Here is a 15,949-nt window from a genome sequence, read left to right as displayed (position 1 = left end):
ATTTAATTTAAATTTATGTTGTTAAATGTTGATGATTACAATTTAATTTTCCAACTCTAATCAAGATATCTCTTAGAGAGGATCTTACATCTTTACTATCGTTCATCAACAATTGAATTAATAGATCGTAAAAGAGGCTCATATTTCTAATAAACTTTTCATCATTAAATGTAATAATGCCATGCAATATCTTTAAAATGGTTTCTGTTTGTACTACACTTTCATTTGGATATCTTAAATAATTTTCAATCAATTCTTTAAATAAACTTTAAAAAAAATAAAATAAAAAAAAAGATTAATAAATAATATTTTTCTTTTGGCTGATCTATTTTTCTATTTACCTAATTAATCTATATTCAGAATGAACAGTTCTTGATAAAACATCAATACAATTTTCATTGTAAAGAACGATTAAAAGATTTAAATAACCAGTAATAGTATTTTGTTGAAGAATCTTGAGGACTGTTCCAATTTTGGAGATGGTTGCCGATAATTTATCGTCACTGTAAACACCTGTGCAATAGTGATAAGAGATTTCGAGACAATCACCCAAACACAAAAGTTGAGATGTGTTTAGGAATTCATAATGCGAAAATACAACATCATTGATTGCTTGAACCATTTGTAATTGAACAGAGCATTTTGATTGGATACTCTTTAATTGTTGTTCAGTTGTCATATTGCTCGAATTGTGGCTGTTGTTGTTTCCATTTCCTCCTATTGATGCACTTGCACTTGAAGTTCTCGAATGATGATTCTTTTTCAATACACTTTGTAAATTTGGTAAAGCTGAAAATGATCGGTTATGTGAATGTACAGATGGAATCGTTGGTTGTTGTTGTTGTTGTACGACTGTTACCGATACTGGTGCTGGTGGTTGTTGTTCATTATTATTATTATTACTATTATTATTACTATTACTATTTTGATCCAAATTATTTTGATGTTGTTTTAATTGTTCCATTAAATTATTATTAATTTGTTCATTTTGTTGAGTATTATCGTTAATATTCATATTTTCTTCAGAGAAATTACGACGTGGAGGTGTTAGTGATAATGGAGTTACTGGTAAAGATGCCGATAAATTATTATTATTATTATTGTTATTATTAGAATTATTATTAATTTGATTGTTATTTGGATTGGTACTTGAAAAAAGTGGAGATATTGGAGCTGATAATGGTTGTTTAATATTTTTAATTGGTGAACCCAAAGAAGAAGTGGATGATGATAAAACTGGTAATGGTAGATCATTCTCTTGAATTGAATTTAATTGTTGTTGTTGTTGTTGAATCTCCTTTCCTCCAGCTACTTGATTGAAATCATGAATTTCAAATGGAGTATTGGTTTGAAAGATTTTAAGGAATTGAGAACAAACATTACTCCATTGGGCATCGGTGAATTTGTTACCCTTTGAAGTAACCAATTGAATGAGGAAGGTACCGGCAGTCTTGGCAAGTATTTCATTGTTTTGGAGAATGCAACTGACAAAGAGATCCATCATATCGTCGAGTAGGAAACAAATGATATCGATAAAGTTGATAAACATTTCAGTGAGACTCTTGAATGCACTGTCGCCAGTTTGGATCAACCAACGGGTATCCTCGAGAATGGTTTCGGTTTGTCCCTTGGAATAACCGACGTTATCGAAAATGGGGAGCAAGACACCTCTAAAAATAAGTTCCCAAAGTTTGGTTGAAAAGGTCGAGCCAAACAATGCAAGAACACGGAATAAAGTGTCGAGGGCATAGGTACGTGGTTCGAGTGCTTCATGAGAGATGACTCGTGCCAACCCAGTCAGGAGAGGGAACCAGAGCGATATGTGTTGTTCAGAGTCTGTGAATAGGGTGGTCTCGCTGCCGCCAGCACCCTCCTCACGGGCATCCAACTGACAGACACGTCCATTGGCCAGTTGTACACCGCAGTTGTTGAGTGAGTCGATGGCCTTTAACGAGAGATCGCAGTGGCGACTATTGGCATAACTGCTCAGACAATTGACATAGTCTATGAAAAAGGTTTCTGTAATGTATGAGAAATCTTTGATCAACTCTTCGACAAAGTCAAATGCTTGACTGGCAATATTATGGTCGGCGCGACTAGCCACCGTAAAGATGGTAAAGATAGGACGCCATCCACTCTTGATCACCGAATTTCTACCGCCATTGGTCAGTTGAAAGATACACTTTAAGATGAGCTCACGTACTTCGTGTTGGGCATTGGCGGCAAAGATCATTTCAAAAGGACGAAGGAAATCTCTTTGAGATTGGTCTTTGTTTTGTTCTTCGAGGTCGATAAACTTTTGAGCGAGTTGTTTGAGCGAGTCAATGACCAGTGATGCGACATAGGTATTGTCCACGTGTGGTTGGAGTGTTCCAATCTTGATGAAAAAGTCAGACAATGGTTGCCAGATCAATTTGATACGACTAGTGTTGTAGATGGCCACTTCAACCAGCTTCATCAAACTAAATGTCGATGGTGTTGGCATACGAATCTCTTCGTGTGCAACATTGATGAGTGACTCGATAAAGGCGACGATTGCTTCGTCGTTGAGTGCCGTTGCAGTCGACATGTAGAGGTGGTTGGCAACTTCAATCTCCTTGCCAACAGAGTCAATCGACATACCCTCTGCGATAATCGGACCGGTTGGTGTACGCGATCCTCCCACCATAGCTTGTTTGAAAAAGTCGCTTGTCGAGATAGTTCGCTTATAGCCAGAGTCTGACCCGTTTGGATTATTGACACCCAAAAAGTTCATGCGGAATCTTTCGAGCATGGAAATGGCCTTGAGCAATGGTTGCCAGCCCTTGTGCAAGTAGTTGCCGTTTGACTTTCCAACGCTGATCAGTCTGACAAACGCTTCCATATTCTTTGGCTTGAGTTCCTTTATCTTTTCCGAGATTGTAAACATGGCCAACGCCGATATAAACGCTTCCATTCCCAATGCTTGTCCGAGCAGTGCGGTCAAGTCAATAGCGGCCTTGAAACCGTCCAAACAGTTCTGGGTGGTCTTTATCTCCTCGGTGTTTTCAAATACGAGACTGAGCGAGACAAGGATAGGGTGCCAGACCGACTTTAACATGGCACCAATATGCTCCAATAGATTACCGGCATGATACTTTTCGCGCAAGTCGATGATAGCCTTGTTAGGGTCACCCAAAGTGAATGTGACAGAGGTTGGGATCTTGCCACCGGCTGCCAAAGCACCCTGCTGACTCGTGGGTGCGTCACCGTCATCCATCAACTTGAGTGGCTCGGCGTTGATACGGTCATAAATACCGAGTAACATTGACTCGTCGAAATTCTTCTTGTCATTGATACCTGCATTCATCTTTAGCCACTCTGGTTTGGTCATGTGTGCCTTGATGGCACTACTATGCAAATCAGTTGCCAACATGACAATGGCAAACGACAAGACATAGGCAGAGTCGGAATTACCAAACTCAAAGTTTGGATAACTACAATTATCGTTGAAATATTTCTTTGCAAAGTTTTCCATAATACGATCAATCTTTTGTGCCTCGCCTGGCAATCTAAAGAACGATGTAAAGTGACGCAACGCAAGATCGATAGAGTATCCTGTAAAGTTGAAAGTGTCAATGTATGCAATCAACAGTGCAATGTTGAATTCATCGGGTTCACCAATATACTCTCCGATTCTCTGTTTGTCCAATCCACCAGTATCACGCAAGAACTTGGCCATTGTCTCTGGCTCCTTTTCAACGACACCCAGATTGATAAAGAATTCAATACCCTTTTTAGGTGATGCCTTGAATTTTGCTTTACCTTCTTCAATCTTTAATTTACGTTCTTTAAGTTTAGTAAATTGATTCTCACTTGGTAACAATGCCAATCGTTGTGTTAATCCATCTCTCTTTGAATTTAATCCTTCTGCCAATGATTTCAATAGAATCACCAAACATTCCAATGAATAATATTTAACTTTTAATTCATGTAATTTGTTATCTTGAATCACTGTTTGTGCAATTTTTGATAAATCTTCGACCATTCTAAAAAATAGAAAATAAAAATAATTAATATTAAAGTTTTTTAAAAATATTATTTAGATATATTTTTTTTGTTTGTATTTGTTTTTGTTTACCTTTGGAAAATATCTTTATGATTTAAACTACAATCATAATTACAATATAGATCAACTAGGATTTGACTATTTTCACAAACATGTGAAAGTACTTGTAAAACCATCCAACGATGTTGAATTGAACTAGTTGTACTCTCGAGTACACGTAGAATGATACTAGAGAAATATTGACCTATTTGATCCTTTAGGAAATCTCTAAAATGAGTCAAAAGGTAAAGGAACAATGTCAATGACAACTTGAAAATGGTATTGCTATGTGAAACTCCCGATGCCATAATCGATGGGAATAATCCCTCTTTGATTTCATAATTGACAAGATCTGAATGTAATTTCAAATATCTACCAAATTCTTCAAAAATTAAACTAATCAATTCCAATGAAAATATTCTAATTCTAATTTCTGGTGAATCATAACTATAAAAATAGAAAATAAAAATTGATAAATATTTTAAAAAGTATTATACTACTTTATAATTATACTACATACTCTACGATTTCCTTTAAAGATAATTCACATAATAATCTAAATACCAAAACTGCATCTCTTAATAATACTTCATTTTCATCAACAACTGTTGTATCATCTGTGATGGTTGAAAATTCTGGATGAATAACTTTTGATTGATTTTCTACTACAATATTGGTAGTAGTTGTAGCAGTAGTTGTGGTTGAAGAAGTATTATTATTATTATTATTATTATTGTCTTGTTGAATTGAGACTGTTGTAGTAGCAGCAGTAGTAGATTGTTGTTGATCATCATTTTCTTTGTTACTCTAAAAATTAAATAAATAATAATAAATTAATAAATAAATATTCAATATATTAATATTCTTTTGTTTTTTTACTTACAATAACAACTTTATCAATCATTTCATCAATAATATTTGAAACAACAGAAGAAGTTGTATCATCTGATAAAACTTGTTTGTTTGTTGGAGTTGGTGGTGGAGGTGATTGGAAATTGGGGGAATTGATAATTGGTGATTGTAATTCAGTTGGTAATGAAATAACATTATTAATTGCATGATTAATTGGATGATGATGATGATGAGCCGTCGCGGTACTACCATGGTGATCTGTTAATCCAGTTGTGGTTGGTGTTTGTGCCCCAATTGGTGTAGTGGCATGACTGGATGGTTTAGATTGGCTGTTGTTGTTGTTGTTGTTGTTGTGATGATGATGATTTGGATGAGGTATTGGTTGACTAATCTTAAAATGACGACATAGTCCACGCAAGATTTGAGTGATGGAAGTCTTTGATGCATTCGATAGGTTGGATTGTGGTTTACTGTGCACATAGATATAGAATATAGTCTTGAACGACAGTATCAATGTATACTTGTGAAATTTGGTGGCTGCAGTATGCACCAATTTAATGATTTGTACCAATGTCATGTCATCGGTTACATCGACACAATGTACAAGTGTTGGTTCAATAAATTTATCAATCAATGGTTTCTTGGCTTGATCATTTATATCATACATTGATGATATTATATAATTTGATGATATTAATTTCTACAAATAATAAATAAATAGAAAAGAAATGATTAATAAATAAATCTAGATTTATTACAACTCTATTATTATATATTTTACATACCTCTACCAATTCAACAGAAGATTGAATCAATTTGTTATTTTTTGATTCAAATGATAATCTAAAGATAGTTGATAGATGACTAACTATTTGTATCCATGTTGTACTCTTTACCACTGATGATTCATCGATTGTAGATCGACCAGAAAGTAAAGTTGGATTGGCTTTTAACAATTCATAGATATTCTTGATCTCTTCTTTAATGTTTTGTTGTTTCTTTGAGCAATCCGATAGAATCTTGTTTAAATGTTTGTTTAAAAGATGTGATGTTGATTCTGGTGTTGATGGTGGAGTTATATTCTTTTCCATGCTAATATTTAATGATTCCTTTTGTTGTTGTTGTTGTTGGGTTGGAGGTGGAGGAGTTGATGTTCCAACAACACTACTCTGTGGTGTAACTAATAAAGGTATAGATTGTACTACATTTGCTGCTGTTGTTGCTGATGTACCAACTGGTTGTTGTTGTGGTGCTGGCGGATTAGTCGACATCAACCCTCCATTGATATTAGTTGCTGGAGGTTGTTGTTGTTGAGAAGGAGCAGTAGTAGCAATAGAAGGTTGTGGTGGTGGTGATGGCGTAGACATTTTATATCTATATATCACTTGCTCACTATCTTTCCCTCTTATCTTTCACTCTCTCTCTCTCTCTCTCTCTCTCTCTCTCTCTCTCTTAATCTATCTATATCTGTTTATAAATAATTATTGTGATAATTGATGATGAATATGATGAGATGATATCCTTTAGCTCAAGTGATATTATAACAAGTCTATCTATCTATCTTCAATGTCTTGGGTAGAATCATTGAATGAAAGGTCTTTTGCACACGTAAAAAAATAAATTAAAAAAATAAAAAAAACGAACTTCCAATATTGTGGTGACTTTGTTGTAATGACTCAGAGACAGAGAGACAGAGGCCCAATAGGTCTGTGATTATTAATACATTTATTCAGAGAATTGAGATTCTCTCTCTGCAATCGTGATTGTGAGAGTGATGGTGATGATCTATCCATTTAATTAGAGACCACCCAACCATTAAATTGATAACCTTTAGACTTAAAGAATGGAATAGAGGGGTGGGGTATTCGAGATGTATCCATTTCAGGAATGAGATCATTCTTGTGGAGAAACTCTAGTATTTTGACTATACCCAATTCCATGATTGGCATGATTAAATCAACCTCTACATCATTCTTGTCGATTCTACAAGAATTGCTGTCTGTACTCGTAGTTTTTGTTTTAGAATAATCGAGTAAATACTGCATGGTTGATAAATGGCCACCTTGAAGAGCTTCTCTCCATGATTGTTTTAAATCACCTTCGGTCCTATTCTCATTTAGGAATTTAACAATTGGAAGATACCCTTTTTTTGAAGCTAAACTCATTGCTAAAGGTTTGCATCCTTCACTTCTATTTAAATGTAAAAACTAAAAAAGAAATAAAGGTAAAATTAATAAATAAATAAATAAATATAATTATATATATATATTATATATACCTTTACAATATGTAGATGACCATTATTTGCTGACCTAATAAAATCTCTAGTATTTATAATTTCACCTTGAAAATTATTATGAAACCATTCTACAACTTTTAAATGTCCGTTCGGGGCAGCTACTCCAAGTGCTCTAATAGAGAGTGTAGTATCTTTTGGTCCAAGTGAGTAGATATATTGAATCATATCTAAATTCCCTTTAAATGCAGCATGTGACATGCATACCTCGATAGAATCGGCCAGTAGCTTTGGATACGATGCAGCCAAGTATTTAAATACTTGAAAATGGTTGTTGTAGGCTGTTTGAGCGAGTCCTGCCTGTGAACAACCCTCTGTTCTATTTCTTTCAAGAAACATTACAATATCAATATGTCCATTTTCAGCTGCATGATCCATTGCCCTTGTAGTGACTTTTAAATAGGAAGAGTATTTTTTATGAAGAATACGGACTATTTCCAATGATCCATGACTAGTACATTCATCTAATGTATTTTCCAAATATCTTTCTCCTCCTTCTCCTCCTCCTCCTTCCTCTGGTATACCATAGGTCTCATCTAAATAACGTACCACTTCAACATGACCATTTTTGGCAGCATTTCCCAATGCTCTTTTTGTGCATCCTTCTTGTCGATATTTACTTAAAAATTGTACCACCTCTAAATGACCATTTTCAGCTGCCCAATCCATAGCATTCTTTGTTGCACCTTCAGTTCTATTAAAATGTAGGTACTTTACAATGTCAATGTGACCATTTTTAGATGCCCAATCCATAGCATCTGATGTGCATCCTCCTGACTTGGTTTCGTGCAAGTATGTAACTACGTCCAAATGAGCAGCCTTGTCCATCATATGACGACTAATACTACTACACTTAAACTTGTGTACAAGATACTTTAATACTTTGAGATGACCTTCTAGTGCAAAATAGTTTACATTAATACCGTCCTCTTCGGATGATGACGAAGAGAAGAATTTCAGAAATATTTCAGTCAACCGTTTAGTATCCCAATTTAGATACTCTAAAATGTGTAGATGACCATTCATCATTGAGTCGGTCAATGCTTTGTTTGTCCATTTTCCGCCGACCGTCTCTAACCAATTGGCAACCTCCAAGTGTCCGTTAGCACTTGCCATCTTGAGTGCTTCAGTCGTGACTAGAGTAATATCATTCCCACAACCACTGCTGCTGCGTATACACTTGTTGTAAAAAAGGTATTGTACAATGTTGAGATGAGCATTACGGGCAGCCATGGTCATAGCTTTGTTGGTAGCTCCCTCTGATCGGTGTGTATGTAGGAATTCAACCACTTGCAACCATCCATTGGCTGCAGCATAATCCATAGCGTCGGTTGTACACCCTTCCTCTCGATAGTTGTGCAAGTAGATTACGATACCAAGATGTCCTCCTGCAGCGGCCTTATTCATAGCCTTGACAGAGCATACAGCGTCAGGAAATCGATCATCCAACAGTTGCAACATCTCTTCATTACCTCGTTCCGCAACATCATCCAATACAAGTGGGTTCAGTTCGAATAGATTACCAACCCAGTCCAAAAGTTTTGCAAGTGTATCAATAGTTGCATTCTTGTGTGATATGTATTGATGTAGTGACATTGACAGATGACATTCATCTACTTGGTCACCAAGCTGTGGTAGATAATGTGATACAAATGACCATGGTAGTGCAAATCTACCGATTGCATCGAATCTTGAAGGTGATGATCTTCCACTTTTAAGTGATTGTGAAAGTATCTTTCCTTTTACATATTTCCTTTCTTCTTCTTCTTCTCCTCTAATTCTACTACTACTAATACTACTAATACTACAATCTATCAATATCTTATTTCGAATATATATATTTTTAAATACAATAAAGAATAAATAATCCATCAAATAAAGATAATAAAAATAACAAATAATAAGTAGACAGATATCTTTCTTTATATTTTCTTGATAATTAAATATAATAATATAAACTTGATGGCAGTCTCTGAGGTTGACTCAAGTGCACATCACCTACCTTTTTTATTTTTATTTTAATAAAATTTATTTAGAAGTAATGATAACTACTACTACTTCAACTTCAACCACTACATTTCATTCAATACTCAAAGTACAATACATTAGACACTTAATATTCAATCATGTCAGTGATATATCAAACAATAATGATAACAGTAGTAGTAAACTACAACACCAACACCAAAGATCACCATTAAAAGGAAGAGATATAATCAATTTACCTAGACTTGAAATGATATCAATCTATGGAATGCGTTGGGACTTTATTAGACATTATCTACCTAAAGATATTAAAAAAATAGTATTTGAAAGAAGAAGAAGAGTAATTACTCAATACTGTCAACACCCAAATGCAACATTGGATACACTCTTACATCTATTGGAATGGTCCTATGATATTGAATTTGATTGGCAATACTTGAATAGTAAAATAAATGCACCTGGCGTTAGAATAAGAAATCAAGAGATACTGGAATACCTAATCAAACAATGTAAACCAAAAGAGAAATACTACTTTTTCATTGGGGAGATGAGCAAAGCATCTAAAGATGGTGACCTATCCATTGTAAAACACCTTCATTTCAATCGTACTGAAGGTGCAATCACTTATGCTATGGATATGGCTGCTGAAAACGGTCATTTGAATGTGTTTAGATTCCTTGATCAACACCGTACTGAAGGTCATTCAAGTGCCATGGATTTGGCTGCTTTCAATGGGCACGTCGAAATTATAAAGTATATTCATGAACATCGTAGTGAAGGTGCAGTTCGTACAATGGATTTTGCTGCTCGATTCGGTCATTTGAATGTAGTACAATTCCTTCACGATCACCGTACAGAAGGTGCATCAACCGATGCTATGGACAAGGCATCTCAAAACGGCCACTTTGAAATTGTAAAGTTCCTTCATTTCAATCGTAGTGAAGGTGCAACAAAAGATGCTATGGATTATGCCTGTGCACGTGGCTACATTGATATCGTACAATTCCTTCATGAGCATCGAAATGAAGGATGTACAACCAAAGCCATGGACAAGGCATCTCAAAACGGCCACTTTGAAATTGTAAAGTACCTACATTTCAACAGAACAGAAGGAGCAACTACAGATGCTATGGATTATGCCTGTGCTGGTGGATACATTGATATTGTACAATTCCTTTATCAACATCGCAGTGAAGGCGCAACACCCAACTCCATAAGTTTGGCAGGTGACTATAGTCGTTCAACGGGTTGGAAAAACCTTGAAACGTTAAACTATCTTATCAATACTGTCAATATACAATGTCAATTCCCTTCAACGATAAGTCTACTATTGCATAATCGTGGTGATCAATATGTTTTTCAAAACTTCCTCTTTCTTTATAACTTATTATCCAACAATATTAATAATATTAATAATATTAATAATAATAATAATAATAATAATCCAAATAATCCAAATAATAATAATAATCATATTTTGACATCAGATATGATGGATACGGCAGCTGAAAACGGTCACATTGAAATTGTAAAGTTTCTTCATGAACATAGTAGTGAAGGTGCAACTACTTGGGCTATGGATACAGCAGCTGGAAACGGATACATTGAAATTGTAAAGTTTCTTCATGAACATCGTACTGAAGGATGCACAAGTGATGCTATGGATAGAGCAGCTAGAAATGGTCACATTGAAATTGTTAAAGTATGTAACAAACAAACAAACAAACATAAATATATATATATATCTCTGACATTAATATTATTATTATTATTATTATTATCATATTCTAGTTTTTACACTATAATAGAAGTGAAGGACAACCTAGATTCCCAAATAATTATGAATCTTCCAAAGGATATCTAGAAATGGTATCTTTTATGATCGATATTGGCAAATTAGAATGTAATCAAGACAATCTACGTAGTGCTACATTTAGAGGAAGCTACGAAATTGTAAAGTTGATTCTCGATCAATTTGGCGATCGAATTGGAAAAGAATCAATTAAACAAGTCATTGACACTTATAAACCAATCAGTGATCATTTTGAAGTCATTCATCTACTAGAATCTTATTTAAACCCTCCATTGACAAATCGCAGAAAGAATAAAAAAAAATAATAACAGATATATTTATATATATGTTCTAGTTTAAAGATTAACTTTCAATTAACATAATAGTTTCAAATAAAATAATACCCAAAGAATAATAATAATATTATTCTTATGTTTTATAGAAAAATAAAAAGAATCGGTATTATTTTTTATTTGATAGATGCATATGGATGGAGGAGATGACACAAGTTTAAGCTTTGATTATTTACTAATATTACAATATAATTATTTTTATAGAAACTTGTCTGTAAGATTTTGGTTTTGTTGAGTTGGGGTTATTATTTGTTTCTTTTTCTTTTAAAGATTAACAGTTAATTCTCTTAATTTCTTATCCAATAAAGATTTGGTCTTGTTTAATTTTAATTGTTGACGAATGATAAAGAATGAACCGACTGAAACAATGGCGGCACCTACAACACCGACTACAACACCAACAGTGACCTTCCATTTGTTGTCTGGTTCTGATCCTGGTTCATTACCAAAGGAAGAGTCTGGAACACAGTTGGTAATATTTGGTGCATAAGGAGTACTGGATTGAATCGATGAGAAATCAAATTGGAAACGACTGGATTCAATGAGTGCGTTGGTTTGAACATCGACCAATAATCTAGTGGTGAGACCGTCCATTACAGACTGGGTAGTTAAAAGGTTACCATTATCCTTGTCACCATTGATAGATACGGCCATTGGGAAACGAGCAAACCATTCAACATCGTATTTGGTAAAGGTAGCCCAACGTAGACTTTGGTTATTTGAGCCTGTTGGGAAGGCAAAGTGGGTAGATGGGGGTGGATTACATTCGAGTGGGAAGATATCAAGTGCAAATCTAAATTGAAGTGATTTCATAGGTACAGAGGTGGCATATGATACCTTGTAGGTATGTGTGTTGGCTGGATAATTGATGATACTTCCTCCGATAGGTGCGATGCTGTCTTGATCATTGGTATGGATCTCGATACGGATATCCTTGCCACCAGAGGGAACATAGGTATAGGTGCCATTGGCATAGGTACCATTCCAAGAGGTGATGAATGTTTCAGCACCATTTTCAATGACCGAGATGAGGTATGCGTCAAATTCGGTGTCATTGTTGAGTGGAGACTTGATCTTGAGTACTGGGAAGGTGGCATTGGAGGTGACATAGGTAGATGGTGTCAGTACAGTGTCGCAGTCTGGTCCAGACCCATTCTCACAGTTACAAAAACCAACACCAACATCACATACTTGAGAGTTACAGCTCTCTGGACAAATGGCAGTATCGACAAACCCAAACAATGAGTTGGGTTGTGAACTTTGACCATTGACTGAAACTTCGATGTTTTTCGATCCAGAAGAGAATGGAGTTGCTGGGAACGCACAAATCAACTGAGTATGATCAACCGATGACACTGGACATAGTATATTACCACCGATAGTGACAGTGACAACAGTTGTATCATTCCAAAAATCTTGACCGGTGATGGTAAGGTTAGAAGCTACATTTGGTTGAACGGCAACCGATGATGCGACGGTTGGAGCATAGTAGTTGAAATTGGGTGACTTGCTAAGATCATTGTATAGACCTTTGACATTGATTGAAATGGGTACACCCGATTGAATACCAGCTGGATAATAACAAGTGAATTCATTCATGGCAAGACGAATAACAATATTGGAACATTCGACGCCATTGATGGTGATAGTCATTGGCTTACGGTTATCATAGGATGACACGGCCAACAAATCGTAACCACGGATTGTAATAAATCCTCCCAGCGTTGGAATGGCCGATACCGATGTGATGGATGGTGAAGCAAACGAGAATGGACGTGTGACGGTGGTTTGGTTGGCACCGATACGAACAGTCAGTGAAAGAGTACCCTTGCCTTGGAGAACAGCTGGATTGAAACAAATCAAAGAGGCTGGGTCTACCACTGGACAATTCAAAGTCATTGGAGCGTCAAATCCATTGTTCATGGTGACTGTGAAATCATCTCCGGCCAAATTCTGACCAGTCAAAGTAAAGATGGAAATGTTTGATGGGAATGGATCGGGAGCAAGTGCATTCAATTGGACTAGACAGTTACGTGGGGTATTTGGACCTTGATAATTACTAAAGTCATTGTTGAACAGATAGGATGGGTTGGCACCATCATCAACCAAATAACTTGGTGGCATACAAAGGAATACCAATGGTAACAATGTATTGGTTAATCCTTTACATCCACGAGTATCCAAAAATACTAATCCTTTTGATAATATATTGGCTGGTAATGGTGCTCCAATCGTTGTATTTGCAACTCCCCTAAAAATTAAAAAACAAATATTAATAAATCTACTTTTTTTTTATCTTTTTTCTTTTCTACTTACAATTGAGTAATTGAACTTGAAGTACCAAAAGAATTACTAATAGTTACAGTAAGTAATGGATTATTTTTAACAATAAATACATCAAATCTACTTAGATCCAAAAGATTTGGGTCGACTGAACCAGTCAACCCCATATTTTGAAGTACCAAACTCTTTAATTGACCCCATGCAACTTGGGAAGTGCTTGGAAAGGTAGTGACATCTGGTACTACATTGTAAAGATTTAAAGTTTGAAGTGTCGTACGTGGTTGAAAGAATGATGCAAAATTGACATTATAACCTGGAATGTTTAATGAAAATTGAAGTAATTTGGTGGCTCCTAGGAAATAAGTTGCTACATTGAAAACTGATGGTGATGATGGTGCTGTTGTTAATGTTACATCGCTACGAAAAAATTAAATAAATTATTAGAATAAATAGAAGAGTATTTATATTTAGAGAACAACATACAATGATAATAATTTTGGTGAAAATACATTGGCCAATGCAGAAGAGAATGAAGTTGATAAAGAGACAGATGGAGCTTGTTGAACTGTGACATAATAGGAATTGGCTGAAAACACTGGGAATGATCCTTGAAGACCTTTAATTGAAATGGTTTGAGCATTTGGAAGGAATGGATCTGAATCTGAATCATAATTCATTGTACATTTACTTGAATCAGTAATTGAATCATAAACACTAAAAGTTGTAGAAAAAAAAGAAAAAGAAAAAATTAGAGACCAAAATCATCTGATTGTCCTCTCTCTGTGAATACATACAATTCTTCAAGTGATGACAACTCGTATAAATCATTAAAATAGTTTGGTAAATATGAATTATAAAATGTACTATAAAAGAAGAAAAAGAAATAAATAAATAGTTGATTGTTATTTCTTGTTTAAAAAAAAACATACATTGATTTAAGAGTTGATCCAAAAACTTCCCAACCATTATTATTAGCTACAATAGCAGCTTGAGATTCATTCTTGAAACATGCTCCATTACCAGCATCATCTATTTTAGATTCTATAATTCTAGATAACAAAAAAATAAGAGTGAGTAAAAATGATCCATGTAAACCATTTGTACTCTATACTTTTTACTTACAATTTAGTGACCTTTCCATTTGTACAAATGATCGATGATCTCAATTGTCTTTTGCCAATGAAACCATATTGACCACAAAAAGTAGATGTACTACCCCAAGTGAATCCATATAACCTGGATATTTCAACCAATTTATTTCCTATATTTAAATAGTTTGGTTGTTAGAAATTAAACTTTGTTTGATATGATAGGAATATAATATATATATATATATATATATAAAATACTTACTAACACTTGATGTAAGATCTGCATTGGTGGTTGGTATGCATAAAAATAATGCCAACACACACAATGCAAACACTATTGTGGGTCTCATGATTGTACTATGGATTTCTCTGTTTTTCTCTATTCTATATATATGTAGTTATAAATAGATAGATAATCTGTGTAAGTTGAATGTATGTATTGTAGTGTGGGTGTGAAAGAGGAGTGAAGGTGAATTTGAGGGAGAGATACAATGGTTGTGTTGTAACGGAAAGAGGAGATTTTAATAAATTTAAACTCTCTATCGCGAGACAGAATGAGCCGATTCACACAACAGCCACGCGTATTCGGGCATAGTTCATGTGGTAGGGGTCAAAGAGAGAATGGCCCCGCCCCCCAATGTTTTGTTCGCAATAGACAACCAAAATAATATCTTGCCCCATCGAACAAAACAATTTTTTTCGACTGATCGAGGATGGATGAGGATTTAAAAAAATATCTTTCTTTAGGCGTGTTCTAAACATACACATAACTGTGTGATCACTTACATTGTGTTTGTTTGTTGTTTATGGGGAGATTTGTTATTTTTATCTTTGGATCTGTTAAAAAAAAAACAAATAAAAGTTGTTGTTGTTGATGTGTATGTTTTTTTGTTTGGATGGTGTTTTTGTTTAAAAGGGTAGGGATTCTCCACCCCAATTTACTTTGATCTTAAAGTTCCACACCACGAAATTTAAATTAAATTAAAAAATAGATAAAAAAAGAATACCCTCCAATCTAGATTTTTAGAAACAAACCCCGACATTGCGGTAATTTGAAATATCTTGCTTCTCTTTGGTACAACTGCTCGCTGGTTTGGTACATCGGTGCCCCTTTAGATCTCTTAAAGTGACTAGATTTGGTTGTCAATGTGAACGGTTCGGCCATTCAAATAACCACCCCCTCGTTTCACAAAGGGTACACAATGGTGTAAGTGTGTGTGACTGTGTATC

The 15,949-nt window shown here is 34.9% G+C and overlaps 4 protein-coding genes across 4 annotated transcripts; 1 reads left to right on the top strand and 3 right to left on the bottom strand.

The window, feature by feature from the left end:
* Positions 1-13: 13 nt before the first annotated feature.
* Positions 14-6,285, bottom strand: DFA_04299 (armadillo-like helical domain-containing protein; the record flags this gene model as incomplete). Its single annotated transcript, XM_004359975.1, has 6 exons — positions 14-266; positions 342-4,007; positions 4,100-4,513; positions 4,587-4,873; positions 4,950-5,618; positions 5,704-6,285. 6 exons carry the CDS (start codon positions 6,283-6,285, stop codon positions 14-16), a joined length of 5,871 nt encoding a protein of 1,956 aa, XP_004360032.1.
* Positions 6,286-6,711: 426 nt separating this feature from the next.
* On the bottom strand, positions 6,712-9,086 carry DFA_04298 (ankyrin 2,3/unc44; the record flags this gene model as incomplete). The annotated part of the gene is made up of 2 exons (XM_004359974.1): positions 6,712-7,125; positions 7,197-9,086. The coding sequence occupies 2 exons, from the start codon at positions 9,084-9,086 to the stop codon at positions 6,712-6,714; spliced, it is 2,304 nt and encodes a 767-aa protein (XP_004360031.1).
* Positions 9,087-9,255: 169 nt separating this feature from the next.
* On the top strand, positions 9,256-11,318 carry DFA_04297 (uncharacterized protein; the record flags this gene model as incomplete). The annotated part of the gene is made up of 2 exons (XM_004359973.1): positions 9,256-10,902; positions 10,992-11,318. The coding sequence occupies 2 exons, from the start codon at positions 9,256-9,258 to the stop codon at positions 11,316-11,318; spliced, it is 1,974 nt and encodes a 657-aa protein (XP_004360030.1).
* A 291-nt stretch (positions 11,319-11,609) lies between these two features.
* On the bottom strand, positions 11,610-15,069 carry DFA_04296 (IPT/TIG domain-containing protein; the record flags this gene model as incomplete). Its single annotated transcript, XM_004359972.1, has 7 exons — positions 11,610-13,596; positions 13,662-14,045; positions 14,112-14,342; positions 14,423-14,491; positions 14,558-14,677; positions 14,751-14,864; positions 14,978-15,069. 7 exons carry the CDS (start codon positions 15,067-15,069, stop codon positions 11,610-11,612), a joined length of 2,997 nt encoding a protein of 998 aa, XP_004360029.1.
* Positions 15,070-15,949: the final 880 nt, after the last annotated feature.

This window comes from Cavenderia fasciculata, assembly GCF_000203815.1.
Source record: "Cavenderia fasciculata unplaced genomic scaffold Scf_Dfasci-G-o-33e01.r1-3, whole genome shotgun sequence".
NCBI classification, from domain to species: domain Eukaryota; phylum Evosea; class Eumycetozoa; order Acytosteliales; family Cavenderiaceae; genus Cavenderia; species Cavenderia fasciculata.
This window is presented reverse-complemented; position numbering and strand designations above follow the sequence as displayed.